At 48.4% G+C, this 22,710-nt stretch overlaps 12 protein-coding genes across 15 annotated transcripts in view; 5 read left to right on the forward strand and 7 right to left on the reverse strand.

The window, feature by feature from the left end:
- The window catches only part of LOC9651188 (extensin-2), a 2,042-nt gene extending 1,095 nt beyond the window's left edge, over nucleotides 1-947 (forward strand). The window contains exon 3 of the mRNA XM_024688728.1: nucleotides 5-947. Within this exon, the coding sequence (XP_024544496.1) occupies nucleotides 5-841 (837 nt within the window). The 3' untranslated portion in view covers nucleotides 842-947. The remainder of the gene's footprint in view (nucleotides 1-4) is intronic.
- Nucleotides 948-988: 41 nt separating this feature from the next.
- Nucleotides 989-5,887, reverse strand: LOC9651189 (DNA polymerase delta catalytic subunit). 2 transcript variants are annotated; one of them, XM_002983682.2, is made up of 30 exons: nucleotides 5,604-5,887; nucleotides 5,434-5,544; nucleotides 5,268-5,374; nucleotides 5,062-5,221; nucleotides 4,817-5,012; nucleotides 4,611-4,746; nucleotides 4,422-4,559; nucleotides 4,291-4,368; nucleotides 4,149-4,240; nucleotides 4,032-4,098; nucleotides 3,911-3,982; nucleotides 3,777-3,863; nucleotides 3,606-3,725; nucleotides 3,455-3,553; nucleotides 3,295-3,402; nucleotides 3,147-3,242; nucleotides 3,032-3,097; nucleotides 2,929-2,985; nucleotides 2,788-2,875; nucleotides 2,656-2,735; nucleotides 2,486-2,599; nucleotides 2,317-2,431; nucleotides 2,083-2,255; nucleotides 1,964-2,035; nucleotides 1,831-1,905; nucleotides 1,686-1,775; nucleotides 1,475-1,635; nucleotides 1,344-1,417; nucleotides 1,209-1,296; nucleotides 1,012-1,153 (listed from the first exon to the last, which is right to left on the reverse strand). In XM_002983682.2, the coding sequence occupies exons 1-30, from the start codon at nucleotides 5,866-5,868 to the stop codon at nucleotides 1,066-1,068; spliced, it is 3,273 nt and encodes a 1,090-aa protein (XP_002983728.2). In that variant the 5' UTR covers nucleotides 5,869-5,887; the 3' UTR covers nucleotides 1,012-1,065. The 2 variants fall into 2 exon arrangements, with proteins under 2 accessions (XP_024544465.1, XP_002983728.2); XM_024688697.1 differs by having other exon boundaries at nucleotides 989-1,153; nucleotides 3,606-3,863.
- A 28-nt stretch (nucleotides 5,888-5,915) lies between these two features.
- LOC112351230 (anaphase-promoting complex subunit 13-like) lies at nucleotides 5,916-6,264 on the reverse strand. The gene is made up of 3 exons (XM_024688703.1): nucleotides 6,150-6,264; nucleotides 6,047-6,100; nucleotides 5,916-5,990 (listed from the first exon to the last, which is right to left on the reverse strand). The coding sequence occupies exons 1-3, from the start codon at nucleotides 6,226-6,228 to the stop codon at nucleotides 5,926-5,928; spliced, it is 198 nt and encodes a 65-aa protein (XP_024544471.1). The 5' UTR covers nucleotides 6,229-6,264; the 3' UTR covers nucleotides 5,916-5,925.
- On the forward strand, nucleotides 6,260-6,647 carry LOC112351229 (putative cytochrome c oxidase subunit 5C-4). The gene is made up of 2 exons (XM_024688702.1): nucleotides 6,260-6,384; nucleotides 6,438-6,647. The coding sequence occupies exons 1-2, from the start codon at nucleotides 6,288-6,290 to the stop codon at nucleotides 6,587-6,589; spliced, it is 249 nt and encodes an 82-aa protein (XP_024544470.1). The 5' UTR covers nucleotides 6,260-6,287; the 3' UTR covers nucleotides 6,590-6,647.
- On the reverse strand, nucleotides 6,621-8,706 carry LOC9643969 (pentatricopeptide repeat-containing protein At4g02750). The gene is made up of 2 exons (XM_002983683.2): nucleotides 8,614-8,706; nucleotides 6,621-8,519 (listed from the first exon to the last, which is right to left on the reverse strand). Exons 1-2 carry the CDS (start codon nucleotides 8,704-8,706, stop codon nucleotides 6,621-6,623), a joined length of 1,992 nt encoding a protein of 663 aa, XP_002983729.2.
- On the reverse strand, nucleotides 8,570-11,568 carry LOC9651190 (UDP-glycosyltransferase 88A1). Its single transcript, XM_002983684.2, has 2 exons — nucleotides 9,515-11,568; nucleotides 8,570-9,461 (listed from the first exon to the last, which is right to left on the reverse strand). The coding sequence occupies exon 1, from the start codon at nucleotides 11,489-11,491 to the stop codon at nucleotides 10,007-10,009; it is 1,485 nt and encodes a 494-aa protein (XP_002983730.2). The 5' UTR covers nucleotides 11,492-11,568; the 3' UTR covers nucleotides 8,570-9,461; nucleotides 9,515-10,006.
- LOC9643970 (pentatricopeptide repeat-containing protein At2g35030, mitochondrial) lies at nucleotides 8,737-9,990 on the forward strand. Its single transcript, XM_024688729.1, has one exon. It carries the CDS (start codon nucleotides 8,737-8,739, stop codon nucleotides 9,988-9,990), a length of 1,254 nt encoding a protein of 417 aa, XP_024544497.1.
- A 45-nt stretch (nucleotides 11,569-11,613) lies between the features above and the next one.
- Nucleotides 11,614-12,385, forward strand: LOC9643971. Of its 3 annotated transcripts, XM_024688701.1 has the most exons (5): nucleotides 11,614-11,681; nucleotides 11,730-11,882; nucleotides 11,958-12,087; nucleotides 12,148-12,192; nucleotides 12,282-12,385. In XM_024688701.1, exons 1-5 carry the CDS (start codon nucleotides 11,627-11,629, stop codon nucleotides 12,358-12,360), a joined length of 462 nt encoding a protein of 153 aa, XP_024544469.1. In that variant the 5' UTR covers nucleotides 11,614-11,626; the 3' UTR covers nucleotides 12,361-12,385. The 3 variants fall into 3 exon arrangements, with proteins under 3 accessions (XP_024544469.1, XP_024544467.1, XP_024544468.1); XM_024688699.1 differs by having other exon boundaries at nucleotides 11,614-11,882; XM_024688700.1 differs by having other exon boundaries at nucleotides 11,614-11,882; nucleotides 12,245-12,379.
- Nucleotides 12,386-14,557: 2,172 nt separating this feature from the next.
- On the reverse strand, nucleotides 14,558-16,191 carry LOC9651191 (transcription factor MYB63). Its single transcript, XM_024688730.1, has 4 exons — nucleotides 15,989-16,191; nucleotides 15,618-15,876; nucleotides 14,942-15,442; nucleotides 14,558-14,755 (listed from the first exon to the last, which is right to left on the reverse strand). The coding sequence occupies exons 1-4, from the start codon at nucleotides 16,189-16,191 to the stop codon at nucleotides 14,558-14,560; spliced, it is 1,161 nt and encodes a 386-aa protein (XP_024544498.1).
- A 77-nt stretch (nucleotides 16,192-16,268) lies between these two features.
- On the reverse strand, nucleotides 16,269-17,060 carry LOC112351236. Its single transcript, XM_024688731.1, has 6 exons — nucleotides 17,039-17,060; nucleotides 16,976-16,994; nucleotides 16,868-16,916; nucleotides 16,711-16,820; nucleotides 16,496-16,629; nucleotides 16,269-16,435 (listed from the first exon to the last, which is right to left on the reverse strand). The coding sequence occupies exons 1-5, from the start codon at nucleotides 17,058-17,060 to the stop codon at nucleotides 16,509-16,511; spliced, it is 321 nt and encodes a 106-aa protein (XP_024544499.1). The 3' UTR covers nucleotides 16,269-16,435; nucleotides 16,496-16,508.
- A 1,886-nt stretch (nucleotides 17,061-18,946) lies between these two features.
- LOC9643972 (ribulose bisphosphate carboxylase/oxygenase activase 2, chloroplastic) lies at nucleotides 18,947-21,068 on the forward strand. Its single transcript, XM_024688763.1, has 6 exons — nucleotides 18,947-19,080; nucleotides 19,367-19,704; nucleotides 19,789-19,894; nucleotides 19,955-20,040; nucleotides 20,102-20,577; nucleotides 20,646-21,068. The coding sequence occupies exons 1-6, from the start codon at nucleotides 19,045-19,047 to the stop codon at nucleotides 20,924-20,926; spliced, it is 1,323 nt and encodes a 440-aa protein (XP_024544531.1). The 5' UTR covers nucleotides 18,947-19,044; the 3' UTR covers nucleotides 20,927-21,068.
- Nucleotides 20,985-22,692, reverse strand: LOC112351258 (putative HVA22-like protein g). Its single transcript, XM_024688764.1, has 6 exons — nucleotides 22,577-22,692; nucleotides 22,412-22,510; nucleotides 22,274-22,330; nucleotides 22,137-22,200; nucleotides 21,869-22,078; nucleotides 20,985-21,368 (listed from the first exon to the last, which is right to left on the reverse strand). The coding sequence occupies exons 1-6, from the start codon at nucleotides 22,603-22,605 to the stop codon at nucleotides 21,216-21,218; spliced, it is 612 nt and encodes a 203-aa protein (XP_024544532.1). The 5' UTR covers nucleotides 22,606-22,692; the 3' UTR covers nucleotides 20,985-21,215.
- Between the last annotated feature and the right edge of the window lie 18 nt (nucleotides 22,693-22,710).

The following is a 22,710-nucleotide window of genomic DNA, read 5'->3' on the forward strand; positions in this document are numbered from 1 at the left end:
ACCACATTACTACTACAAATCCCCACCACCACCATACTACAAGTATGAATCGCCTCCTTACAAGTATGAATCTCCGCCACCGCCACACTACTACTATAAATCCCCACCACCACCACATTACTACTACAAATCCCCGCCACCACCATACTACAAGTATGAATCGCCTCCTTACAAGTATGAATCACCGCCACCGCCACCATACAAGTATGAATCCCCACCACCGCCACCATACAAGTATGAGTCGCCACCGCCGCCACCATACAAGTATGAGTCACCGCCACCACCACCATACAAGTACGAATCACCACCTCCACCTCCATACAAGTACGAGTCCCCGCCTCCACCTCCATACAAGTATGAGTCGCCCCCACCGCCTCCTTACAAGTATGAATCTCCACCGCCGCCACCATACAAGTACAAATCGCCACCTCCACCTCCATACAAGTATGAGTCACCCCCACCACCTCCTTACAAGTATGAATCCCCACCTCCGCCACCATACAAGTATGAGTCCCCACCTCCGCCACCATACAAGTATGAATCGCCACCTCCCCCTCCATACAAGTATGAGTCGCCCCCACCGCCTCCTTACAAGTATGAATCCCCACCTCCGCCACCATACAAGTATGAATCGCCACCACCGCCTCCATATTACTATAAATCTCCACCGCCTCCTTATTACAAGTATGAGTCTCCACCACCACCATACTACAAGTACGAGTCTCCACCTCCACCTTACTATTACTACAAATCCCCACCGCCTCCATACTACAAATATGAATCCCCTCCACCACCTTACTACAAGTATGTATCGCCACCTCCACCAGCTTACAAGAAGTAAAAAAGTTTCATGTTGTGTTCCCTGGATTCAACATAATAAGATGTGTTGTGAAAGAAAGCAGAACGATTTTTTCATATAAATAAAGACCGGAAAATGCTTCGTTATATATTCCCGAGTCATGAGCTTGCTGATTGCTGCTATAGTATATCTTCAGAGGCATGAATCCCCTCTACTTGGAAACCTTATATATGATAGAGATGTCCAAGATGAAAAGCCTCTATGTTCTAAAAGTCCCAGCGCTGCTCTTGCAGTTCGGCTTCCGACAGATCCTTCTGTGCTTTTTTCCGTCGATAGAAGATTGGGCAGTCGCGACTGCAGACACAATGCCTTTGTTAGTTGAGGCATAAACACTACTACAGTGCTCAACCTTGTGCACAAAACGTCTTGATGTAAAGATCCTTGGCACCGCTGGCATTGAGTCCACAGCCTTCCAAATAGCTGCTCCAAATCCCTCACTGCGTGACAGCAGTAGCGTTAGTGCTGACGGTATATCAGAACCTACCATTTGCAACAGTTCTCTGGTATAGCTCCGCTTCACGGCCGCTGCAGTGTTTACACAATGGTGTGTCGCCGCCACTATCGTCAAAAGGACGAGTGACAAATCAGCTACAGTTAAATAGTAGGAGCTTGTACCTGATTATAGCTTTGCAGCCCAGACAGGTTAGTTGCTTTTTCGCGAACTTCATAATGCCACTGTTGGAGGGCGTTGTGATATACACGGAGCGAGTGTGGCTCCCGTGGAGAAGCTCCTTGCTCGCATTCTTGAGAATTGGTTCGAATATCCGGAGCAGTGGCTGCGACTCATAATCTTAGCGCACAAACACATCTCAGTCTTTTGTGGTACCTTACTCAGCTGATTTTCCAGATAGTACTGAGGATCGATGGGAATGTTATTTTCCAAGACATAGATTGGATCCTCAGACCGCTCATATGCCTGCGAAAGGAGATAATTTAAAGAGACAGCAGATCAATGAACAAAAACATACAACCTTAGCTCCCTTTGCGGCTTTAATTATGACGTAAGGAACACGATCGCCTACATTTGGAGCAGTGGCTGCATCACGCTGTTGAGTTTGAGACAAGTCAGAGGTCGATCTCATGTACTAATTTAGAGGCACATACCTTACGCATACGCTCAGCAAGCTCAACATGAGCAGCCTTGACGGCATAATCATCGCCAGTTTTTGTGAGGCCCTGAAACAAGCCGTGAGGTACAGATACAAGTACTATTCACATGATACCTTTGTGATAACAAGAAGTGATAGATCCATACGATTCATCAGCAAGTCCGAAATCATGCCCTTAACAAAGTCCACAGCTCCAGGCACATCTCGATCAACAAGAATCTTGTGGAGGCTTTGAGTCACCACATTTTTTACTAGTAAACAATTATCTCGCCGAACCGTTTCAATTCCTAAAATGTACAACAAGAAAAACACACATTAAGTAGATACTGTAGCACAATGTCATAATACCTTTCGTGTCCATTTTGTCGTATTTTGCGGGCTTCGTCCAAAGTAGGCCTGCATACCTCTTTTTGCTAATCAGCAAATAGGGGAAGTACACTTTCTCAAATTCCAACTTGATAGGCTGCAAATACCCGAAAAAAACATCAGTGGAGAAAACATACAATGAAGGCAAAACCTTGGTAAATGTCTCGCTGATATAATCAGCCGCCTCCCTTCCAAGATTCATGGCGTCCTCAACGGTAGAGACACCAAATTGAACCATTACTGAATCCGTATCCCCGTAGATCACCTGAAAACAGTAAGAGAAGATCAAATCCTGAGAATTCTACAAAGCCGAGCATGTACTTCTGCATTGTTGTCATATTTGTTGCTTGTGTTGAAACGTCCTTCCACGAGGGTTTTGGTGTGTTCAATCATCTGCCTTCCTGCAACTCTCGTTCTATTAAAACCAACAAAACAAAACGGATGAGATTGTACCATAGCTAGTTACGCTGGATGAAATTTCAAGGCAAGGAAGCTGGCCAACTGTTGCGCCTGTGAATCCATAGACTGAGTTCGCACTAACCTGGCACAATATTGTTAAGAGACCATAATCCGGGAGATAACTTCAAAACTAACCTTGAGAGCTAGCTGCCGACCGTCCAACACGGCTTTTTCAAGTGAATCGGTAGCTTCCTGCAATGATTTGATAAGTTAAGCTTAACGTTCTTCTTAAAATCACCTTCAGGTCGGCTCTGGCTCGCTTTCTGGCAGCAAGCAGTTCCTCTAAGATTTCAGGAAGGATCCCCTGAAAATTAATGTCAAAATCATCATATATAAGCACATAGAGCTATTACTTTCTCCATATTTGTTTTGACAAACATTTCACCAGACGGCGTTTTGTTAACATTTTCTGGTGCTATGTTCAATCTGGCTTGATCCTCCGTTCTAACCTGAATAAAACAAGTAATTCCACAATCAAATACACAATATGGAGTACAGTACCAAGGTGCAATAGCAAAGATTGTAAGCCATCATAATTGATGGGTACAGTGATGCAAAATCAAGCGTGGCAATTGGCTTTTCGTAAAATCCAGCCCTTGCTTCTAGAACCTGTAACGCAGCAGCGTTTATAAAAATCGATTCAAAAGCCCGAACTACTTACGGTTGCACCTTCAAAGGTTTCCTGCCCAGCCCCTTGTCCCTTAATGTTTGGCACGACAAAGTTTCGTTGTCTGCATTTTCTTAGAATTTGTGAAAGCACCTGGGTAGTGTTTGTTATAAATGAGCAAAAATAACAATAAAATCCACTGTACCTTGATACTTTGTCCCCTCGAAAGAAGAAACGAAATGGGAACTCCTGTTACTCTTGCCATTTCGATATAGTTATATATAAACATCAGCTTTTCGAGTAATCTCTGAGGCAGATACGCATCCTGACAGAGAAAACATGGAAAATATAAACATAGAACCAAAGTGCGGCTCACTTTTAAGCAGTAAACAGCCAAACGCCTCCGAGTTTCCGAGTTACCATTTTGCAAATCAGCAATGATGGAATGGTGGACGTCCTCTTTCTGTAAGGCAAAGGTGAGACTTATTTAAAATAATAAAAGCTCTGAACCTGCTCTCCAAGGAAATGAGCAGACACCGAGTTTAAGGAGTATGAGCTGAGCTTATAATCTCTTTGCATTGCCTGCAGGGAAACTTCACATTAGTGCCAGACAAAAATAAATGCAAAAAACCTGTAGCAAATCGAATTGTACGCGTCCTTCTATCAAAACTTCCTTGCTTTCCCTTATACCATATTGCCTAAACGAATGGAGAAAATATTAGTGACAACCACCAGGCGCATTTACAACCTTGAAGAAAATGTCGCATCTCTAACACGGACTCGGCTGTTGCGAATACGTCCAAGAACAGGAAACTCCACAATTCCAAGCTTTTGTGCCCTCTGCCCAGGCAAGATGAAAGCGTGAGCAGAAATCGCAGAATTTAACATACCTCGATCAGGTAAGGCATATCGAACTTGCAAATGTTATAGCCGATAATAATGTCAGGGTCAACTTCTCGGATAAGGTCCTGCACAATCACAATCACATTATACTATATTGTAACTATTAAGAAATACTTACCCGCCATGCCAAGAGGACCTCTTTCTCAGTATCGAAGGACATAACGTCCACTCCAACTATCGCAGAACAAGATTTGAGCGTCATCACATTTCGAACCATAGGACGACTTTCCCCTTGAACTGTCACAAGATTCGCAATCTACATAATGGCGCCACTTATTGAATCGAAAAACAAATAAAAGATACGCACCTGAATAACGGGATCATGTTCGGGCTCTGGAAAATGTCCTTTCCGCCCAGCACATTCGATGTCAAAGCTCAATATACGAAAAGGTGCAAGCTTGGAGTACTGGCCAGTAGCACTATGACTGACAATCTTGTTGTATCTGGATCAGAAAGCACAAATAAAAGTGTTGAACATTTCACAATATTTCACATTTGAAATGACAAACTTACAGTATATCGATCTCAATTTGGCAGGTTGAAAGTCGGCGTGGAGTCAAACGATAAGATCCACCAGGAAGCTCAATCCAGTTTCCACCACCTACGTTGCAATCAATCATGAATCGAAGAGCAAAGAGAATATTGCTCTCGTATGTGATGAAGCATTTATGACCAAAGCCTTCCAAAGTGATGCCTTTTTCAAGAATTCCTGCTCGGAAAAGCGTACTTAGTTTCAGTACTCTACTAAAAAGTCGTACCTCTACAGGAAGCAACCATTGTTGGAAGTGCAACAACAATCTTGAGGAACGCCCTTGCTTTCTGTGTTTGGAAGTACATCAAGCTTCGCTTCTGGACCATCTCTACTCTTGGAACAAAAGTGGGAGTCTTGCTATTCCTGTTTGCTTCGCGCATTCTTGTCTGTAAAACACATATAGTTCCGCAATGATATTGCATTGATACTTACCTCGAGAGTATGGCGGAACTTAGACGTGTCATCAGGATTCCATCCGTCAGGACAGCTGATATAAAAGTAAGGCTCAAACCCGTGTATATGACAGCAAACACTGTTTCCTGGATGACCGATGATCAATCAAAACCCTTTGTAAAAGTTTGAAAAAGAAAAGACAGACCTTGCTGCGTGACACCAAACATCCTCAAAATTGCAGCAGGGCCAGTTCTTCCTGGCATCCACTCTCTATCGCTTTCGCCGATCACATAGTCAATCTCGAGTTGCTGAAACACTGACAACGAGATTAAGGTAAGCTCGAAGAAGACGCAAAAACGAGCAAGTGCTATGTACCAACGGGATGCTCTTTTGGATCAAACGCCTCGACGTGGTTGCGCTTCCATTTGGCCAAGCTCGCTGTTATGCCAGTGGCCTGGAGCTCCACGTCCCTGAGAAGCGTCTCCTCCAAGAACACATCTTCATCGAAGTCCTCCTCGTCGACAGGAGGAGGAGGCGGCGGCTCTGGCATTCGCGTCGCCGCCGGTGCCTGAGAGCTCCCCTGGCGCTTTGGAGGTGGAGCGGAGCTCTGCGATGGCGCTGCCCGTCTCCTGGACGCCATAGAACCCTAAAAACTCTATTTTCCCGCCAATGGAGAAGTCTCTCCAGAATCGAAAGATCACTGAATCGTGTTGAGGCCGAGATCGGTCCATTTGTCCTGCGCCGCGAGCTGCTGCTCTTGATCTGATCCAAGAACACAGTGAGCGATCGATCGATCCCAGAGAGGAGAGAAATCATACTCGATTCTTCCATGTCATCGGTCGGGGGAACGACGCCGGGAGGAAATGGAATATCTGTGGCAAGGAAATATCGATCAATCGATTAGCACAAGATCGATCTTACCGTCGTCAGGGAGCGTATCGCGCAACCAGTCATCGTCCACAATGTCCAGTAGCATCCCCAGGCCGAAATTTTCCGCCATCGCCGTCGTCCTCAAGCCCTACCTAGCTAGAAAGAGGAGAATGCGAAGAACCCTAATCCATGGCGTCTAAAGTCGCCACTGCCGCGGCAGCCACGGCTAGGAGGCCGCCAAGCATCGTAAGGGAGATCTTCTACGGCCTCGCTCTCGGCCTCTCAGGTATCCCAGTTCGATCGCGCCAATGCTTTCTCACGAAAATTCCTCTCGATCAGTGGCTTCTTGCTGGAAAATGTACCACATCAGCTACAAGCGGCGCGTCCGGGAATTCTACGAGGCTCTGGAGCGCGGCGAGATCACCACGGTCATCAAGAAGGTCGAGGAGGTGCCGATCGAGAAGGTCATGGAGCTCCTGGAAGAGAATTGAGAGCTAGAGAAGTGTAAATTTCCCAAGAACCCTAAAAAGAAAAAGAGAATTTGTTTGCCAGGAGAATGTAGGGCGCCGCCGCTCGATCGAGCTCCACGGCGCGGCTGGCAGCGCGAGTGGCACGCCGCGCGTCGCTAATCCTTCGACACGATCCCAGCAGGCAGATCCAATCATCGACGCGCGCGGGATAGGGCATCGTCTCCACCAGATCGATCGCATCCTCCAGGTATCCGGCGCGGCCCAGCAGATCGATCATACATCCGTAATCCCTCCTCCCGCCTTCCAGGTGGAAATCGATCGCCATGGAGTGGAAGCTCGAACGCCCGGCGGCGACGTCGCCGCCATGGCTACACCCAAAGAGCATACACGTAAAGGCAGTGTTATCCGGGAGGATTCCATGGATCAGCATTTGACGCGAGAGATCGAGCACTCCTTCTGGGTCGCTGTTTTGGGCGTGCATTTCCAGCATCACGGTCCAGGCTACGAGATCCAGCTCGGGCATCGCATCGAACAGCCTCTTTGCTCGATGCATTTGCCCGGAAGTGGCATTTGCAGCGAGCATTGAGGTCCAAGCCACGGTATCTTTCTCTGGCATTTTTTCGAACAGATCTTGGGCATCCCGGAGCTGGGAATTCAGCGCGTACGCGGACAAAACCATCGTCCACGAAGCTAAGCTATGCTCGGCAGCGCTTTCGTCGAGGAACTTTCGAGCTTGTTCGTCATAGCCGGCTTGGGCATACACGAAAAGCAGGAGGTTTGTGGAAATCAGGCTCTTGAGTGGCATTTTGTCAAACAAAACTTTGGCTTCTTCAACGTTGCCTGATGCAGCATAGGCGTACAGCATGATCGTCCACGAGATGGAATCCCAAGCCGGCATTTCTTCGTGAAACGCTTGCTTGGCCTCTGGCAGCCTCCCGTTTTGAGCAAACGCAGAGAGCAGCGAGTTCCATGACACTTGATCGCAAACGGGCATTTGGGAGAAGACTTCGCTTGCTTCGTCGACGAGGCCGTGTTTTGCAAAGGCAGACATGAGAATGTTCCAGGAGATGAGATCTCTCGTTCCCGGCTCGCTCATCTCGTTGTCAAACCAGTTCTTCGCGGCTTTGAGATCAATGCCTGCAAAGGCCAGCAGCATCGCATTCCACGACACAAGGTTCCAACAGGGCATTTTATAGAAAAGTTCCTTGCACTGATGTAAAGGGTTGCTGCCATACTTGGCATAAGCACTGAGCAACGCGTTCCATGAAACGAGATCGTGAATCGCCATATCGTCAAAGATAGTGTTCACTTTCGCAAAATGCCCGTGTTGGGCATTTGCTTCAAGCATCACGGTCGTCGATACCGCATCTCTCTCGGGCATCGCGAGGTATATCCTCTCAGCTTCCTCTAAAAGCAATGCCTGGCTAAGAACACTTAAAACTATCGTCCACGAGATCAAGTTTTGCAAAGGCATGTTGTGAAATAGGGTTTTGGTCTCGGTGACGTGCCCTTCCTTGGCATATGCCGCAAGCATCGCGTTCCACGAGACGAGATTCCTCAGGGGCATCTTGTCAAACAGATTCCGAGCATCTTGCAACATTCCCCGGCTGCTGTAAGTGCTAACTATCGAGGTCCACGAAACAAAGTCCGGGCGTGGGTTGGCATCAAACACGGCCTTGGCATATTCGAGATGCCCGTTTCGCGAATATGCCACGAGCATAACGTTCCAGGAGAAGCTGTCGCGGGAGTGCATCGTGTCGAAGACACGGCGGGCTTGCTCCACGCTGCCGAGGCGGCCATAGATTTGGATCAAAACGTTGGAGAGAATGGTGGAGCAAGGATCCGGAATGGACGAGCTGTGAACGCCTTGGAGCTGGGATAGAGTGGTGCAAGACTTGACGAGCGCGATGCATTGCTGTTCTTGTAACATTGCTACGTTCTTCTTCGTGGTCTATCATCAAGAACACAAAGGTGAGTTCCAAGATTCACAAAGCAGCATACTGGAGGCAAACTTGAGGATTGATTTGTATGGCCAGAGCGCCAACTTGGAGCGGGCGGTGTCGCATTTCCACACCATCGCTCGCCCAAATGTCTACTCGTGGACGATCCTTCTCCAGGCTTATGCCGTAAATGGGCATCTCGAGGGAGCGCAGGCGACGTTTGAGAGAATGCCCGAGTGGAACGTCGTGTCCTGGACAGCCATGCTCCAAGCGCATGCCCAGCACGGTCATCTCTCGGATGCCAGACGGATTTTCGACTCCATGCTCGAGCGCAACGTCGTCTCCTGGAACTCGATGATCTCAGCTTATGCAAAGCTTTCGTACCTGGAAGACGCCGAGGATCTCTTCGTGAGAATGCCGGAGCGAAGCGTAGCGTCGTGGAACATCCTTCTCTCGGCGTATAGCCAGTCCCGTGTCCTTGTAGACAAGGCCAGAGCTTTGTTCGACGCCATGGCTGGCGTACGGGACATCATCTCTTGGAACACCATGATCTTCGCTTACGTACGAAACCATGGCTTCCTGGACAAGGCAAAGAGCTTGTTTGATCAGATGCCTGCACGAAATCTAGTGACTTACACTTGCCTGCTCGATGGATTCGCCAAAGCCGGGTATTTGGAAGAAGCAAAGCTGGTGTTTGACGCGATGCCGTGCTGGTTGACGGTGCCTTGGGCGTCGATGCTGCAAATGTATGCTCAACAGGGGCATTCCTCTCACGCGCTCGATTTTCTTTCTCGACTGCCTGAACTAGACGTGCTGCTCTCCAACATTCTTCTCTCGATGCACGCTCGCAACGGGCACACAGAGCTTGCGAAGATCACCTTCGACGGCATTCTCTACCCGGACGTTGTTTCCTGGACTGCTTTGCTGCAAGCTCATTGCGAGTACGAGTTTTCCTGCACAGAGACTCGCGTCAGCGATGGAGCAGAAGAGCTTTTCAAGGCACTACCTCACGACGTTCTCCACACTAGCAACGCGTGCTGGAACGTGTTGGTGACGGCCTGTGGACGCTTCGGGCGGGTCGAGCGCTGCAAGGAACTGTTCCATACGATGAGGATGGAGAGCGTGGAAACTGATGAGATAACGTACTCGGCTCTCGTAAAAGCTTGCAGCCATGCCGGCCTTGTTGCTGAAGCTCGTTGCTACCTTCATCTGATGCAAGAGCAAGGCGTGACGCCGCGGCTGGAGCATCTGTGCTGCATGGTCGACGTTACTGCGCGATCGGGATTCTTGTCAATCGCCGAGGAGCTCGTTCACAGTCTTCCGGTGCTACAAGACTCTCCTGTGGCTTGGGCTACGTTGCTGGCAGCTTACAAAAGCCATGGTCGTGTTCGCGGTGCCAAGTACTGCGCTGAGCGTGGCTTCGAGCTCGATCCTAGAGACAGTAGTCACCAAATTCTGCTCGCTAGCATCTACTGCCAGTGACTGCTAACCATGATGATCACGTAGAGTTCCCGGAGTTGCAAGGGACATAACTTCGTCCCTTGAGTGCCTTGTCCATGAATTCTCTTAAGCTGATGCTCGAGCTCCCCTCCTCGCTAGCGGCAATCGCTGCTAGTCTCTTATACTCCCCGGCAATGCGCCGCATCTCAGCGCCTTCCACCATCACCATCTTTACGGCATTCTCAATCTCCCCCCTATCCACGAAACCACTCGCATCCTCGTGGATCTCGACTCCGATTCTAAGCCCGTCCACCACAAACCGGCACGTCGTCGGTTGATCCGAGATCAAAGGCCAGCAAACCATTGGCACACCCGCCAAGCAAACGCACTCCAGCACGGAATTCCAGCCGCAGTGTGTCACAAATCCCCCAGTTGCCTGGTGCTTGAGAATCTCCTGTTGAGGCGCCCAAGTCGTGACGATCAAACCACGTCCAGGGGCGATCACCCTGCTCTCGAATCCCTGTGGCAGCAAGCTCCCAATGCTGGATCCTGGAGCGAGCCTCACCACCCACAGGAAGAAACAGCCGCTGGATTCTAATGCTTGCGCAAGCTCCGTTATCTGATCGTCCACCAGAACCTCCCAGCTGCCGAAGCTCACGTAGAGAACAGAGGATTCCGGTTTGGAATCCAGCCACTCCATGCACGCATTCTTCTCGGCCCCGTACACCGCACATCTGCTATCACTTTCCGAGCCGGAAAAGCCAGTCACTATGAGCGGCCCAACAGTGAACAAGCTCGTCCCGGGGAGAATCTCTTCTCGAAGCGCATCGACGGCCGAAGATTCGAGCTCGTAGAAAGTGTTGAGTAGCACACCGTCGGATTCCACAGTTTTTCGGTGCCAGAGTTCTACCCGGGGATGATATTGGTCCCTGGAATCCCATATATACTGCGAAATATCGTGCTGGGAGAGATCCGGGACGCCAGGAACAGCGATCTTCTTCTCGCGGGGATCTTTGGCTGGCAAGATCGCCATCTCCACGAGCTTCTTGCAAAAATACGCCACAGCCATGAAATTCGCAGGGTCCGTGTAGAGCACATACCTCGCCAGATCTAGATCGCGAGCTGGAGCGGCAGTCCACGGCAGCGAGAAATCGGCCACAAGGCAGACCGGAGGCGATGGAGAGGCGAGAAGATCTGCGAGGAGCTCTCGAAGCGCCGATTCTGGATCCATGGAACCTGCTGCTGCCTTAGGCGATCGCCGCGATCGATCCTTGTGCATCCTTGCGCTGACGGATCCGCCAGTCAGCCATGGCGGATCCTCGCACAGATTAGCCGCGTCTAAGACAGCGAGCTCCACGTCCAGCCCTGAGAAGAATGTTGCTTCCTGGATGGAATTCCGAGCTCCAGCGTTCTGGAAGACGACTGTGACCGATATTTCACCTGTAGAAGCTAGCGATCGAGCGAGGCCCATCATCGGGATCATGTGGCCCCTTCCAAGCGCAGCGCAAAGCACCATTTGGGGCTTCTTCCGCCATCGCCCCATTCAACGCTAGGGCAAAATGCTCGGCATTTTCAAAGTGATTTTTAAACGGCTAGTTAGACGAATGGAAGCCTGACATCTGTCAAACCCTTCAAATAAGATGCTGACACGTGTCCTGCCGAGAGAACTGGATGGCTAATGGCCATGGCACAGTGTCTTTCGCTTACCTCTCTAGGACCTTTGTTTCGCAAGAGTAAGAAGGCTGAGCTCCATTCTCCAGTAAGTTCTAAATCTTTGATAGCTCGCAAGGATGGAGAATTAGCAGTAGTATCCAAGCGTGGAGTGGCCACTGGCGTTTGCCTCTTTGCCATGGTAACAACACTGTGTTGTTCTAGCGCTCTTGCTGAGATCTCGGAAAAAGACACTTACAACAACGTTCCTCGGGACATTCAAGGTTGTCAATGAGAAAAGCAATCTTTCAGCTTGCCTGTATCGAGTGCTCATTCCCAGTCGGGTTTTAAACGCTTAGGCTCGGAGAAAGCGGCCAGGATCCAAAGACCAATCTCTCCCAAGGCCGAGAGATGCACACAAAAGTGTGTGTCGACTTGCATCGCAGGAGGAGCTGGAGGACCGGGAGAAGGGCCCCTAAACATCAGAAGGTAATGCACGATTTTAGTTCTTATCTAGTGATCCTACGAAAGAACTGTGTTTCCTTACAGACCTCTGGTTGTCTTCAAGGATGGCTTTCGAACTCGCAAGTACTGGTAAGCTTTGCTACGTTGAGCTCTCGATTTCGATTTTTTGCCTCTTTGCCAGCTTGGTTGAGTGTAGTGACATTTGTAATCTTCTCAAGGACCGTGACGATGGCCCATGATGAATCAGTAGAAGCTGGTACAAAAGGTAGAAATGTAGACTATGTTAACAGCTTATAAATACATCAAAGTTTTTCGATTTTTAGTTGCCCGACCTGAGGAAATCCTCCGAAAACTGGTTACTTGTACGAAAACACTATCGTGAAATAACTGAAAAATGAACAAAAAATCACCTTGACAAAAAATTCTATCAAGTTGTAATGTACTTGCAATGACAAGTACAGTAGTACTCGTCATTAGTCTTGAAGAATTTTCTTTCTAAGATCCCCGTGCCAATCTGCTTCATAGAACTGGAAGATGAAGAGCACAGGGAAAACCTCCTTCTAGAAAACCTGCTTCTAGAACAGGAAGACCACTGCTGAATTTTAATCCTAAGTCACACCCATGAATTCATCTTTATCATCATGTTCTCCTTGCTCCTCTTTAATCCGATCTTCACCATCTCCATCTTTGCCCCCATTGTGCTTGTGCTTCACTTCATCACGATGTGTCTCATCATCCTCTTGAGAGCTCTCTCGACTTTGACCTTTGGCCGAGACTCAGCCAGAGATCGATCAGCGAAGATCCTTTCTTTTTCTTCTTCATGACATTTGCCTTGCGCTGCTCTTGATTTGCTCCATGAACACAGTGAGTGGTCACAAGATAATACTAGATTCTTACCAAATTCTGCTTGTTAGCGTCTACAGTCTTGAATATAGTTATGTACTTTATTGATTTTTGGTTGATATTAATAAATTGCAAAACATATAATAAATTGCTATGCATAGCAGCATTTAGTTTGCTTAATAGTAATGTTATTCTTACTTATTAATCCAATTGATCAAATAAAATTTGTAATTATAAGCATGTTTGTAATTTATAAATACAAGATTAATCTTATTGCATTAGATGATAGAATAAAAAAGAATATACTAGAAAGGGTTTAAAAAAGTTTATAAATTATAAATACAAAATTAATCTAAACGAATAAAAACCATTAGATGGTAAAATATTCTAAAATATCCAAATATATTTTAGGTATATCCACTACCATCTCAGTCCCTTTACATATTTGCTTAAACAAACCAAAAATAAGATTAGAGTTTGAGGTTGAATGAGAGACCACAATTAAGTATTAATACAAGTCATAAGGTAAAAACCCAAAGCAATTGTCCCCCAAGGGAGGGGCTGCAAGGTTTTAAAAGTGTAATAAGGATAATAACGTTAAAGAATTAGTCTTGATTGTATACTCATTTGTTTAAAACTTATTTTATTTTTATAGACCTCTTTTAGTCTTTTGGATTACATAAAACCTCCATATCATAGGCAATTTCTCTTGCTAATGCACTGTTATTGATTAACTATTTTTTTGGGCTTAGATTAACAAAGACATGCTGTACCATGGAAGCTGGACATGTCCATTGGCAAGAGAAGAAACTTTTGCTCAAGTCCCTGAGGTGGAAGCAAGAGCTCGATAGGGGAATAATTTTAGCAAAAGAGAAAGGTGCATGACAATAAATTGACAATGATGGTGGTGCTGCAGACCAAGCGTAAATCTCATGTACAAGTATCAGAAAAGAGATTCGATTGCTATTTTCGCTTTGTGATTCACGAGTTTGTTCGAGTGTTTGTAGACAATTCATAAATGTGCCATTTTTTGCTCTGCATCTTTCAATACTTCCTTTTTTGTTTGTTTACCTGTTTTTAATGCAGTAAAAAGATCCTCGTGCGCCTCATGGCGTTTTTTTTCCTTTCTTGCGAGCATTGAACTTTGGTACAGATAAATTCGAGCTCCACGATGTTGGGCTGCTGCGCTGCTCCGGCTGGAAGAAGAATCGGCGGGTCTAGTGCTGCTCCTCTCGCTAGCTCGGTGTTGGCCTTGACGAGCAGGTACCTATACCCGGCTCTAAATTTGCTTGTGCCAGAGCTTCGATGGTTTCTTCTTGATCCATACCACTATGATATCGTCGTCGTTGTCGTTCGTCGGTCGAAGGAGCTCAGATGCAAGTCCGGGAAACTGAGGCCAATGCTCGTACAGGAGGCGCTCGTTTCAAAATGTGGTGTGTCGTATGGAGCGGACTTTTTAAGTCGTCGCGACCACAGAGGTGTCTTTGAGCGTGAACATGGCAATGTGGTAGAGCACGAACGTGTGTACTCCCGAGCCGGTAGAATCACTTAAGACTTCAAGAGAGAAAAAATATAAGAAATCCGAAAACTTACCTATCCCGATCGAAGATCCACCATACAGCGAAACGAAAATATAGCCAGGCTTCCTCCATTACCTGCGAGAGAAGAATCGAGCTTTCATGAAGATCGCATACCCGCTGACAACCAGTAGATGTGCATCCCGACGCGAAAAAGGAACAAGAGGAACGTCAAGTCTTGCAGCGTAGATCCAGATTCCAAATCCATGTTGAAGCATGGCCAGTAAGAAAAATTTCGTGGCTGCTTTGTGAGTGCGAGCTGCTCGCGTTGTCTGGTACATGCATCCTCTTCAACTTGAACCGTTCTGAAAGTGAGCTCTAATGAGCTCTAGGCTCGGCTCGCAAAGAATACTACTACTCATGATCCATGAAGAGAGCTTTGCTCATATAAAAAATTACTACTAGTCTACTACTAGAGCTTGGAGACGAAGTCACTCGACTAGACTAAACATACTGACAAACTTTGCAGGACCAAACCTGGGTGCAAGTGAATCAAACACATCAGCCGGGAAGCCAGAGAGCACGCTGTCGGGACTGATGGAGTCTCCTTCCTCTTTTATGCACGCATCTGGATCAAGGCACAAGAGCGGCAGCTTCTCCCATTGCGGTGGACTGCCAGCCAAAAATCCCGAAAGGTCACTACAACAAAAGGTAGCACCACCTTGCTGCTGCTGTTGTTGATCTTGCTGATGTTGGTGTTGAGCTGGAGGGGTGCCAGTTGTGGCTGCTGCTGCTGCTGCTGCTGCCACTGCCGCAGCATTCGAGTTTGAGAAATCTGTATCCGGAAACGGATAGTCGGGTGGCCCAATGTCCGGCAACTTTGCAGTCAAGACATCTTCCATGTCTTCCAAGTCACCAAAGGCTTGCAAACTCTGCCTACTTGGTTTCCACTCATCAGATTGCCCCTTGAAGGTGTTGTCCTCCTCTTCGTTCCCGAAGAAGAGAGGCGGGCCAAAACTCTGAAAGGGTGATGACAACAGCGTGGGAGAGCACGAAGGACTTGGGACCTGTGTTTGTGTGAAGGAAAAAAAAAAAAAACATTTTGGTAGCGGCAAAAAAGAAGAAAAGAAGCAAAGCTTTTTCCACTCTTTTTATTTGTGTTCCTAGATCAAGTTACAAGTGGTTTGCTTCTACCTGGAACGCAGAGAACTCGTTGAGGGGCTCTTTGTTCATGTCATGCAAGTCGAGGCTGGAGCAATCGCCTTTCCCGGACGGCGTCTTTGGCCGCTGGAGCGCCCTGAGGAGTCGCTTTTGCCTGGTGCTCCAAAAGTTCTTGACATCGTTATCGGTGCGTCCTGGAAGGCACGACGCGATCTTGGCCCACTTGTTGCCAAGTTTCGATTGCATTTCCACCACAAGCTTTTCTTCTTCGGGGGAGAATTTACACCCACTTCTGAGACAAAAGAAAAATCACATTCAAAGCTTATATACATATTATATGTGTGTGTGTGTGTGTGTGTGTGTGTGTGATCTTTCCATGAGCACGGAATGAAAGAATGGAAAACCTTTTCAAGTCGGGCTTGAGCTTGTTGACCCAGCGCAAGCGGCAGGATTTCCCAGTGCGTGGGAGGAGGCCTTTGGAACGAATGGAGCTCCAATCCCGAGGCCCATATTGACGTACATACTCTACCAATATCTCGTCCTCTTCGGGCATCCATGGCCCCTTCCTCAACACCTCATCCCCTACCTGGACTGTCTTAATACTCATTCTCCTGCCTAAACGAGCCAAAAAGTAGCCGATTCCTATCGCCCCTCTCTCCGAGCACTTAGATCCAAGAACGCCGGTGACAGTTACAGACTGGAATATCCACCACAGATATTCTGAATTAAAAAGGGAATAAAATTCCAGTTTACTTATTCCGCTTCCGAGCCGTCAGATTCCAGCCTCCTGCCAACTTCTTGCATGAAAAAATTCGCAGCGTGCACGTACCTCGCCAGATGTAGATCGCGAGCTGGAGCGGCAGTCCACGGGTTGTCAATGAGAAAAAAAAAGAAGCAATTTTTCAGCTTGCCTGTATCGAGTGCTCATTCCCGGTCGGGTTTTAAACGCTCAGGCTCCGAGAAAGCGGCCAGGATCCAAAGACCAATCTTTCCCAAGGCCGAGAGAGGCACACAAAAGTGTGTGGCGACTTGCATCACAGGGCCCCTGACCATGCGAAGGTAATGAAAGGTTTTAGTTCTTCTTGTAATGCTCCTAGAAAAGAACAATGCAAATTTCTTTACAGACCTCAAGGATGGCTTTCGAACTCGCAAGTACTGGTTAGCTTTGCTGCATTCATCTCGGACGAAATATCTTGCCTCTTTGGCAGCTTGATTGAGTGCAGTGCCATTTGAAATCTTCTCAAGGACCGTGACGATGCGGTTACTTAAACGAAAACACTTACCAGCAATTGGAAAACACTATCGTGAAAGAACTCAAAAAATGGTATCACCCTGACAAAAAATCTATAAGAAACTCTAGCAGCTTGTAACTTGTAATGGGAGTTACGTACTTGTGAATAAGGATGGCGTCTCACCGTAGTCTGGAAAAGAAGAACATCAACAGTTTATAGCACTAAAAGCAAGCCACAATACCATCAAGGCTTTTCCCTGGGTGCGCTCGAAGAAGTTCCAAACTGCATCGTAGACAATTAACTCTAAAGATAAAAGAGCACAGAGAAAACCTTACCTTGCAAGTTCTAATCTCTTACGAGAAGATGAAAACCCACTTCCACTGCTTGAGCAAGGATTTTAATCCAAAGTTACGCCCCCGAATCTTCTTCACCGTGTAGAACTTCTTCTTCCTCCTCCCTCGCTTAAATCCCCTCCGGATCTTCACCATGTCCACATCTTTGTCCGCCTTCATTCGATCGCGCTTGCGCTTCACTTTGGTCACGATGCGTCTCATCATCCTCTTGAGAGCTCTCTCGACTTTGGCCTTGCTACCTCTCTTGATAGTTCCTCTCAAGAACGCCATGACGCTCATCTGCTTCACTTTCTTCTTCTTCTTCTTCGTCTTTTTCTTCTTCTTCTTCTTCTTTTTCTTCGTTTTCTTCTTCTTCTCGGCCACCTCCGGCTGTGGAGCTCCTCCACTAACAACTATGGCAGTGGAAGTCGACGCAGACGGCATGGCGGTGGCAGCACTCACTGGAACGAGAGCTTGCTCCGCGCTGCCGATTGGAATCGGTCGTGAGCTTCGCTTAGACCTCTTCCTCGTAGATTCATGGACTTTCTTCTGCGCTGCCATGGAGATTTGCGACCACTCCTCGGCATGGTCTTGGCCGTGCTCGACATGCCAATCCTTCTTCAAGACCTCTTCTTTCGCCGCCGGTGGCTTGTCCAGCAACGAAGACCTCCTCTTAATCTCAACAACAGCGCCGCCGCCGCCGCCGCTCGTCGAGGGCTGATCGCTGCCTTTCGCCTGCTCGCTCGATTCATCCGGTCGGCTGCCAGCGTCAGCGATCGGACTAAAGCTCGAGAACCAGATCATCGGCTGCTGGACGACGGGCTCCCTGTCCGCCTCGAAGATCCTCACATCCTCCGATTCGGCAAAGCTTACGCGCTTCCTCGGCGGCGGCGCGGCGGGGAGAACTGGAGAGGAGTACCTGAATTTCGGGACGTCGGGCCTGCTGCTCCGCTCAAGCAGGCTCAATCGCCTCGCCGGGGGCGGCGGCGGCTTCTCGTCCGCCATTCTCCCCCCAAAACTCGATTGATTCACGCGACCATTTATAGGGTTCTTGAATAACTGATGAGACGAATATTCGCTAGCTTTAAGCGGCGCCGCTTATTTTCGTTTGCCCCTTTAGTTTTTAAAGCGGCGGCGCCGCTAATCGCCCTCCCATCTTTTAGGGTTTATCAGGTATGTCGCAGGACGCATCGCGAGTGATCCGATCGTTCCGCCCTTCGGGGCCTATGTTCCCGATGAAGGCCGTGCCCGCCGTGCTGGGCTCCTTCGTCTTTGCCTACGTTTGCCAGGATCTCATCTCCAATCGCAAGATCTTTGGAGGCAAGTGAAATTTCTCCCCGCCCTAATTCTCCCTGGAACGCGCATTCGATTCTCTGTGGCAGGCACCACTCCGCGCACCATGACGCCCGAGTGGATCGCCGAGACGGAGAGGAGGTACGATGAGGGCTGGCCGCGCACGGCGTCGGAGAATCCAGTCGTGATGAACCCTATTTCTCGAAGGAACTGGCGCAAGGTGGAGTAAAACGAAGAGAGAGCTCGAGAAATAAACAATGTAGCCCAGGTGCTTAAGCTCTTAAGACGAGGTTTTGTTTTGCTTTGTGTCAATCTAATCCGATAACGCAAATTCGTGGTCGAGAAGTGGAATATTGGAGGGGAATCAATATTTAATTTGCAGCCATTGTGCGCATGCCACCTGGCGTGTGTTCTCCACCCTTCCTGGCCTGAGAATAGTGCCACGTGTGCGCCGCGTGATCCAGCCGCGCGGTTTTGCTGCGCGGTTTGCACAATGTGTGCCTGAGAACCACGCGATTGTGTTTTTATCTTGTGTCTAGAAGAAGCGCCACTCCCCCTCTCGCAATACCTAGCTCTCCCAGCGCTCTCCCTCGCTCGCTCGCAATGGCGTCGTCTCTCCAGGCGGTCCCCGTTGCTCAGGTATAATCTCTCCTCTGGATCGCATCCATGGATTCTTGCTCCTGGCGCTAGATTGCTACATTTCCATCGCTGCAATGCGAGGCATCGATCGATTCTCGGCACACTTTCTTCAAGAATTGTTCCTCTTGCTCGAAATATCACGTATCGATCGATCGCGAAATCTTTCCTGATTTCGTTTCGTTGATAATGCATCGTGTTTTGTCGTCTCCACAACGCATTGATTAGATCCAGCGCATTCTTGCTCGCGATCGAGAATTCACTGACCTGTCTTGTTCCTTTCTCACAGGCTGTGAGCTTACCAGCGCAGAAATCCTCATCCAAGGTGGCCTGTCTCAATTCCCAGTTTCTCGGCCTCAACCTGAAAAGGAAGAATGCGTTCCAAGCATCGCTCTCGCATGCTATGGGACATAGCCGGGTGGTTTGCGAGTCTTCGAGCACAGAGGACGAAACAAAGCAGTCGGCGAAAGATAGATGGGGGGGCTTGGCGACCGATATCTCGGACGACCAGCAGGACATTACTCGTGGCAAGGGAATGGTGGACACTCTCTACCAAGGAGCCATGGGAATGGGAACCCAGACTGCTATCATGAGTAGCTACGAGTACATCAGCACGGCCCAGCGCAAGTAAGCTTCTTCTTCTACGTCAAAGTTGCTCGTTTTTTTATTTTTCCTGATCCATTGATGATGTTGTGAATGGAATTCGTCCAGCTTTGCTTTTGACAACACCAAGGACGGCTTTTACATCGCACCCGCGTTCATGGAGAAGCTGATGATCCATATTGCCAAGAACTTCATGTCACTTCCAAACATCAAGGCAAGCTAATTTACAAGTTTTTTGAAGTTTTTCCTAAATGGATGCGATACAATGTCCCAGGTGCCACTCATTCTTGGAATCTGGGGAGGCAAAGGTCAGGGGAAGTCATTCCAGTGCGAGCTCGTATTTTCCAAGCTTGGTGTCAAGTAAGTTCATTGTTTGTTCATTGTTTGTTCAAGTCATTGATTCTCATGTTTTTGCTGGCAGCCCGATTATGATGAGTGCTGGAGAACTCGAGAGTGGAAATGCAGGAGAGCCTGCTAAACTCATCCGGCAGAGATACCGCGAGGCTGCGGATATCATCAAGAAGAAAGGAAAGATGTGCTGCCTCTTCATCAACGATCTGGATGCCGGTGCTGGACGAATGGGTGGCACCACCCAGTACACCGTCAACAACCAGATGGTGAACGCAACGCTCATGAACATCGCTGACAATCCGACCAACGTCCAGCTCCCTGGAATCTACAACAAGGAGGAGATCCCCCGAGTTCCAATCATCGTCACAGGAAACGACTTCTCCACGCTCTACGCGCCGCTCATCCGAGATGGTCGTATGGAGAAGTACTACTGGGCGCCAACCCGCGAGGACAGGATAGGAGTTTGCAAGGGGATCTTCCGCACGGATGGGATCGCCGAGGACGACATGGTGAAGCTTGTGGATGCATTCCCAGGCCAATCCATCGGTACGCGGAACTTCTCTCGATAGACACTCCGCAAGTTCTCACTCCTTTTTTCGTTTCGTCTTTCGCAGATTTCTTCGGTGCTCTAAGAGCAAGAGTGTACGATGACGAGGTCCGGAAGTGGATCGAATCCACCGGCGTGGAGAACATTGGATCCAAGCTCGTCAACTCAAGGGACGGGCCACCAACGTTTGCCAAGCCGGCCATGACCATCAACAAGCTCATGTCGTACGGATACATGCTCGTCAAGGAGCAAGAGAACGTCAAGAGGGTCCAACTCGCCGAGAAGTACATGTCCGAGGCCGCCTTGGGCGATGCCAACGAAGACGCCATCAAGCAAGGCACCTTTTAAGCTTACTCCAAGCTCTCTCTCGCTCGGTGATCGCAAGAGGTATTGTAACGCTCCACTCTTTTATTTCACGCCAAGTCTCTCGAGACTATATCTTCTTCTTCTTCCACAACAAATATGAATATATACATGCCCTTTCGAAAAACTGGAAGCACGAGAGTTAGATAACAGAGAGATGGAATCTATCTACACGTACCATCTATTGGGACGAAGTGTATGATCGATCACACCGCAGGCTCTGGCTTATTTGTACGAGTTTTTTTTTTTCGAGAGGAGGAGGCTTGGAAAAGTCTCACCACACATTGGCGGCTCTTCTCCTGTTGACAAGTGGCTCGCGATAACCCTCTGGGACCTCCTCCAGTGCCTCGGCCTCATTAACAAGGTGATAGTCCTCTTCTTCGACAATCTGGCCACCAGCAGGAGGTTGATCCCTGGTTGTCACATTCTGCGAGAAAAACAAAGAAGGCCATTACAAACAGAAGACCCGAGAAACGAAGAGAGAAAACGAGAAAGCAAAGCTCTACTTTGGTTAACAAAGCTCGGCGATGGGAGTCGAGAGGATAAGGCTCGGGAAGAAGTACGAAAAAGAGGAAGGAGGCTTTGGCTCACAAAAAGGACTCGGAGTTTCGTTTTCAAGTTTGAAGAAGCTTTTAGTTGGTCTTGACAGGAGGGTGTGGATTGCTGTTTGGATGCGGGTGTGGTGGATTGAACGATGCCTGTGCATCAGGATGGACGGGAAGTTGTGAGCCATCTGAGGGTTCAGTGACGGCCACATAGTTTGCTACGGTTGTGTAGCCATAGTTCGAGGCAAGGGTGAAGGAGCGTCTCAGCCAGCCAGGTCTACTTTCCTATAGAAGAAGTTCGAGAGTGGCAAAGAAACGGGGTTAAAGGACGCGTTTCTGCTAGCTTAACACTCGAAATGAAGAAAAACGTAACAAAGCGTACCTGAGTTACGACGGGAGGGTTCGGAGTTTGCGAAGCCACGTAGTGAAGGAGCTCCAAGAACCTGGCTTGCACGTACATCGCAGCTCTCTGCCAGTAATTGTAAGCCAAATCCCCTGCCCGAGTCTTCAACTCGTTCAGGTGGCGATCGATCGTTGGCTCGTGGAAAGAGACGTATGGTTTCAGGAACGTCATGTATATGTAGGTGGCCCCCTGGAACAACGAGTGCTGGTTATCATCCCTTGAAAGAACAACTAAGAAAGTACCAGACCTTTGTTTTGGGATACCACAGATAGATGATAAATGCGACCTTTGCTTCGTTGTACATTGGAAACCTGGAGAAACAAGCTTAATAAGTTCTTGCTCTTAAGAAGAAAAAAAGAAAGAAATGGAAGAGTAAGCTCGTACCAAGAGATGAAAGTGTCCCCGATGCGCTCAAATATCGTCAAAACCGCGATGATCATCCTGATCGAGGCAAAGAAATGAACAAAACAAACAGTGTTCTTCTCTCCAACAAGGATAGGAAAGGGAAAAGTCACGCATTACCAGTACTGGCACCAGAATCGAAGAGCATCAATGTCTGGACGGCTCTTTTCGACGCCTTTGAAGCACTCGTAAGCGGGATAGGCATAGCCGACAACCATTCTACAAGAAAAACATCGCCAAGAAAGCGATTGTCACTCGAGAATCACGAAGGAAATCGAGACTTACAGGATCAATCGCGTCACAATGGAGCCCATGGCCGTGACGAACAGCGCCGCCGCCCGCCCAGCCCTGCCCAGCGCCAAGAAACGAGTAAAAGAAGTTCCAAAATCTCTTCCCTCACATATCAAACCAAATAGCCC

The sequence above is a fragment of the Selaginella moellendorffii genome, unplaced genomic scaffold (assembly GCF_000143415.4).
Source record: "Selaginella moellendorffii unplaced genomic scaffold, v1.0 SELMOscaffold_59, whole genome shotgun sequence".
In the NCBI taxonomy this organism is placed as follows: Eukaryota; Viridiplantae; Streptophyta; class Lycopodiopsida; order Selaginellales; family Selaginellaceae; genus Selaginella; species Selaginella moellendorffii.

What these genes read in the sequence shown, in the direction of transcription:
- LOC9643969 (XM_002983683.2), bottom strand. Translation starts at nt 8,706, where the DNA reads ATGCCCATTTACGGCATAAGCCTGGAGAAGGATCGTCCACGAGTAGAC. An exon ending in TGCGACACCGCCCGCTCCAA is followed by an intron (nt 8,520 to 8,613) that starts GTTGGCGCTCTG and finishes TCTTGATGATAG; the next exon opens with ACCACGAAGAAGAACGTAGC.
- LOC9643971 (XM_024688699.1), top strand. Translation starts at nt 11,627, where the DNA reads ATGGCCATGGCACAGTGTCTTTCGCTTACCTCTCTAGGACCTTTGTTT. An exon ending in GGGCCCCTAAACATCAGAAG is followed by an intron (nt 12,088 to 12,147) that starts GTAATGCACGAT and finishes GTTTCCTTACAG; the next exon opens with ACCTCTGGTTGTCTTCAAGG. An exon ending in TTTCGAACTCGCAAGTACTG is followed by an intron (nt 12,193 to 12,281) that starts GTAAGCTTTGCT and finishes AATCTTCTCAAG; the next exon opens with GACCGTGACGATGGCCCATG.
- LOC9643972 (XM_024688763.1), top strand. Translation starts at nt 19,045, where the DNA reads ATGGCGTCGTCTCTCCAGGCGGTCCCCGTTGCTCAG. An exon ending in ATCAGCACGGCCCAGCGCAA is followed by an intron (nt 19,705 to 19,788) that starts GTAAGCTTCTTC and finishes GAATTCGTCCAG; the next exon opens with CTTTGCTTTTGACAACACCA. An exon ending in TTTTCCAAGCTTGGTGTCAA is followed by an intron (nt 20,041 to 20,101) that starts GTAAGTTCATTG and finishes TTTTGCTGGCAG; the next exon opens with CCCGATTATGATGAGTGCTG.
- LOC9651189 (XM_024688697.1), bottom strand. Translation starts at nt 5,868, where the DNA reads ATGGCGTCCAGGAGACGGGCAGCGCCATCGCAGAGCTCCGCTCCACCT. An exon ending in ATCTTTGCTATTGCACCTTG is followed by an intron (nt 3,243 to 3,294) that starts GTACTGTACTCC and finishes TGTTTTATTCAG; the next exon opens with GTTAGAACGGAGGATCAAGC. An exon ending in AAGCCGCAAAGGGAGCTAAG is followed by an intron (nt 1,776 to 1,830) that starts GTTGTATGTTTT and finishes CTCCTTTCGCAG; the next exon opens with GCATATGAGCGGTCTGAGGA.
- LOC112351236 (XM_024688731.1), bottom strand. Translation starts at nt 17,060, where the DNA reads ATGGTATTGTGGCTTGCTTTTA. An exon ending in ATAGTGTTTTCCAATTGCTG is followed by an intron (nt 16,821 to 16,867) that starts GTAAGTGTTTTC and finishes GTCCTTGAGAAG; the next exon opens with ATTTCAAATGGCACTGCACT. An exon ending in GTTCGAAAGCCATCCTTGAG is followed by an intron (nt 16,630 to 16,710) that starts GTCTGTAAAGAA and finishes TCGCATGGTCAG; the next exon opens with GGGCCCTGTGATGCAAGTCG.
- LOC9651190 (XM_002983684.2), bottom strand. Translation starts at nt 11,491, where the DNA reads ATGGGGCGATGGCGGAAGAAGCCCCAAATGGTGCTTTGCGCTGCGCTT.
- LOC9643970 (XM_024688729.1), top strand. Translation starts at nt 8,737, where the DNA reads ATGCCCGAGTGGAACGTCGTGTCCTGGACAGCCATGCTCCAAGCGCAT.
- LOC112351258 (XM_024688764.1), bottom strand. Translation starts at nt 22,605, where the DNA reads ATGGGCTCCATTGTGACGCGATTGATCCT. An exon ending in TGTGGTATCCCAAAACAAAG is followed by an intron (nt 22,079 to 22,136) that starts GTCTGGTACTTT and finishes TCGTTGTTCCAG; the next exon opens with GGGGCCACCTACATATACAT. An exon ending in ACCCTCCCGTCGTAACTCAG is followed by an intron (nt 21,369 to 21,868) that starts GTACGCTTTGTT and finishes TTTTTCTCGCAG; the next exon opens with AATGTGACAACCAGGGATCA.
- LOC9651191 (XM_024688730.1), bottom strand. Translation starts at nt 16,191, where the DNA reads ATGAGTATTAAGACAGTCCAGGTAGGGGATGAGGTGTTGAGGAAGGGG. An exon ending in ACGAGTTCTCTGCGTTCCAG is followed by an intron (nt 15,443 to 15,617) that starts GTAGAAGCAAAC and finishes TCACCCTTTCAG; the next exon opens with AGTTTTGGCCCGCCTCTCTT. An exon ending in GGTTTGGTCCTGCAAAGTTT is followed by an intron (nt 14,756 to 14,941) that starts GTCAGTATGTTT and finishes TGCATGTACCAG; the next exon opens with ACAACGCGAGCAGCTCGCAC.
- LOC112351229 (XM_024688702.1), top strand. Translation starts at nt 6,288, where the DNA reads ATGGCGTCTAAAGTCGCCACTGCCGCGGCAGCCACGGCTAGGAGGCCG. An exon ending in CCTCGCTCTCGGCCTCTCAG is followed by an intron (nt 6,385 to 6,437) that starts GTATCCCAGTTC and finishes CCTCTCGATCAG; the next exon opens with TGGCTTCTTGCTGGAAAATG.
- LOC112351230 (XM_024688703.1), bottom strand. Translation starts at nt 6,228, where the DNA reads ATGGCGGAAAATTTCGGCCTGGGGATGCTACTGGACATTGTGGACGAT. An exon ending in CGATACGCTCCCTGACGACG is followed by an intron (nt 6,101 to 6,149) that starts GTAAGATCGATC and finishes TCCTTGCCACAG; the next exon opens with ATATTCCATTTCCTCCCGGC. An exon ending in CGATGACATGGAAGAATCGA is followed by an intron (nt 5,991 to 6,046) that starts GTATGATTTCTC and finishes TTCTTGGATCAG; the next exon opens with ATCAAGAGCAGCAGCTCGCG.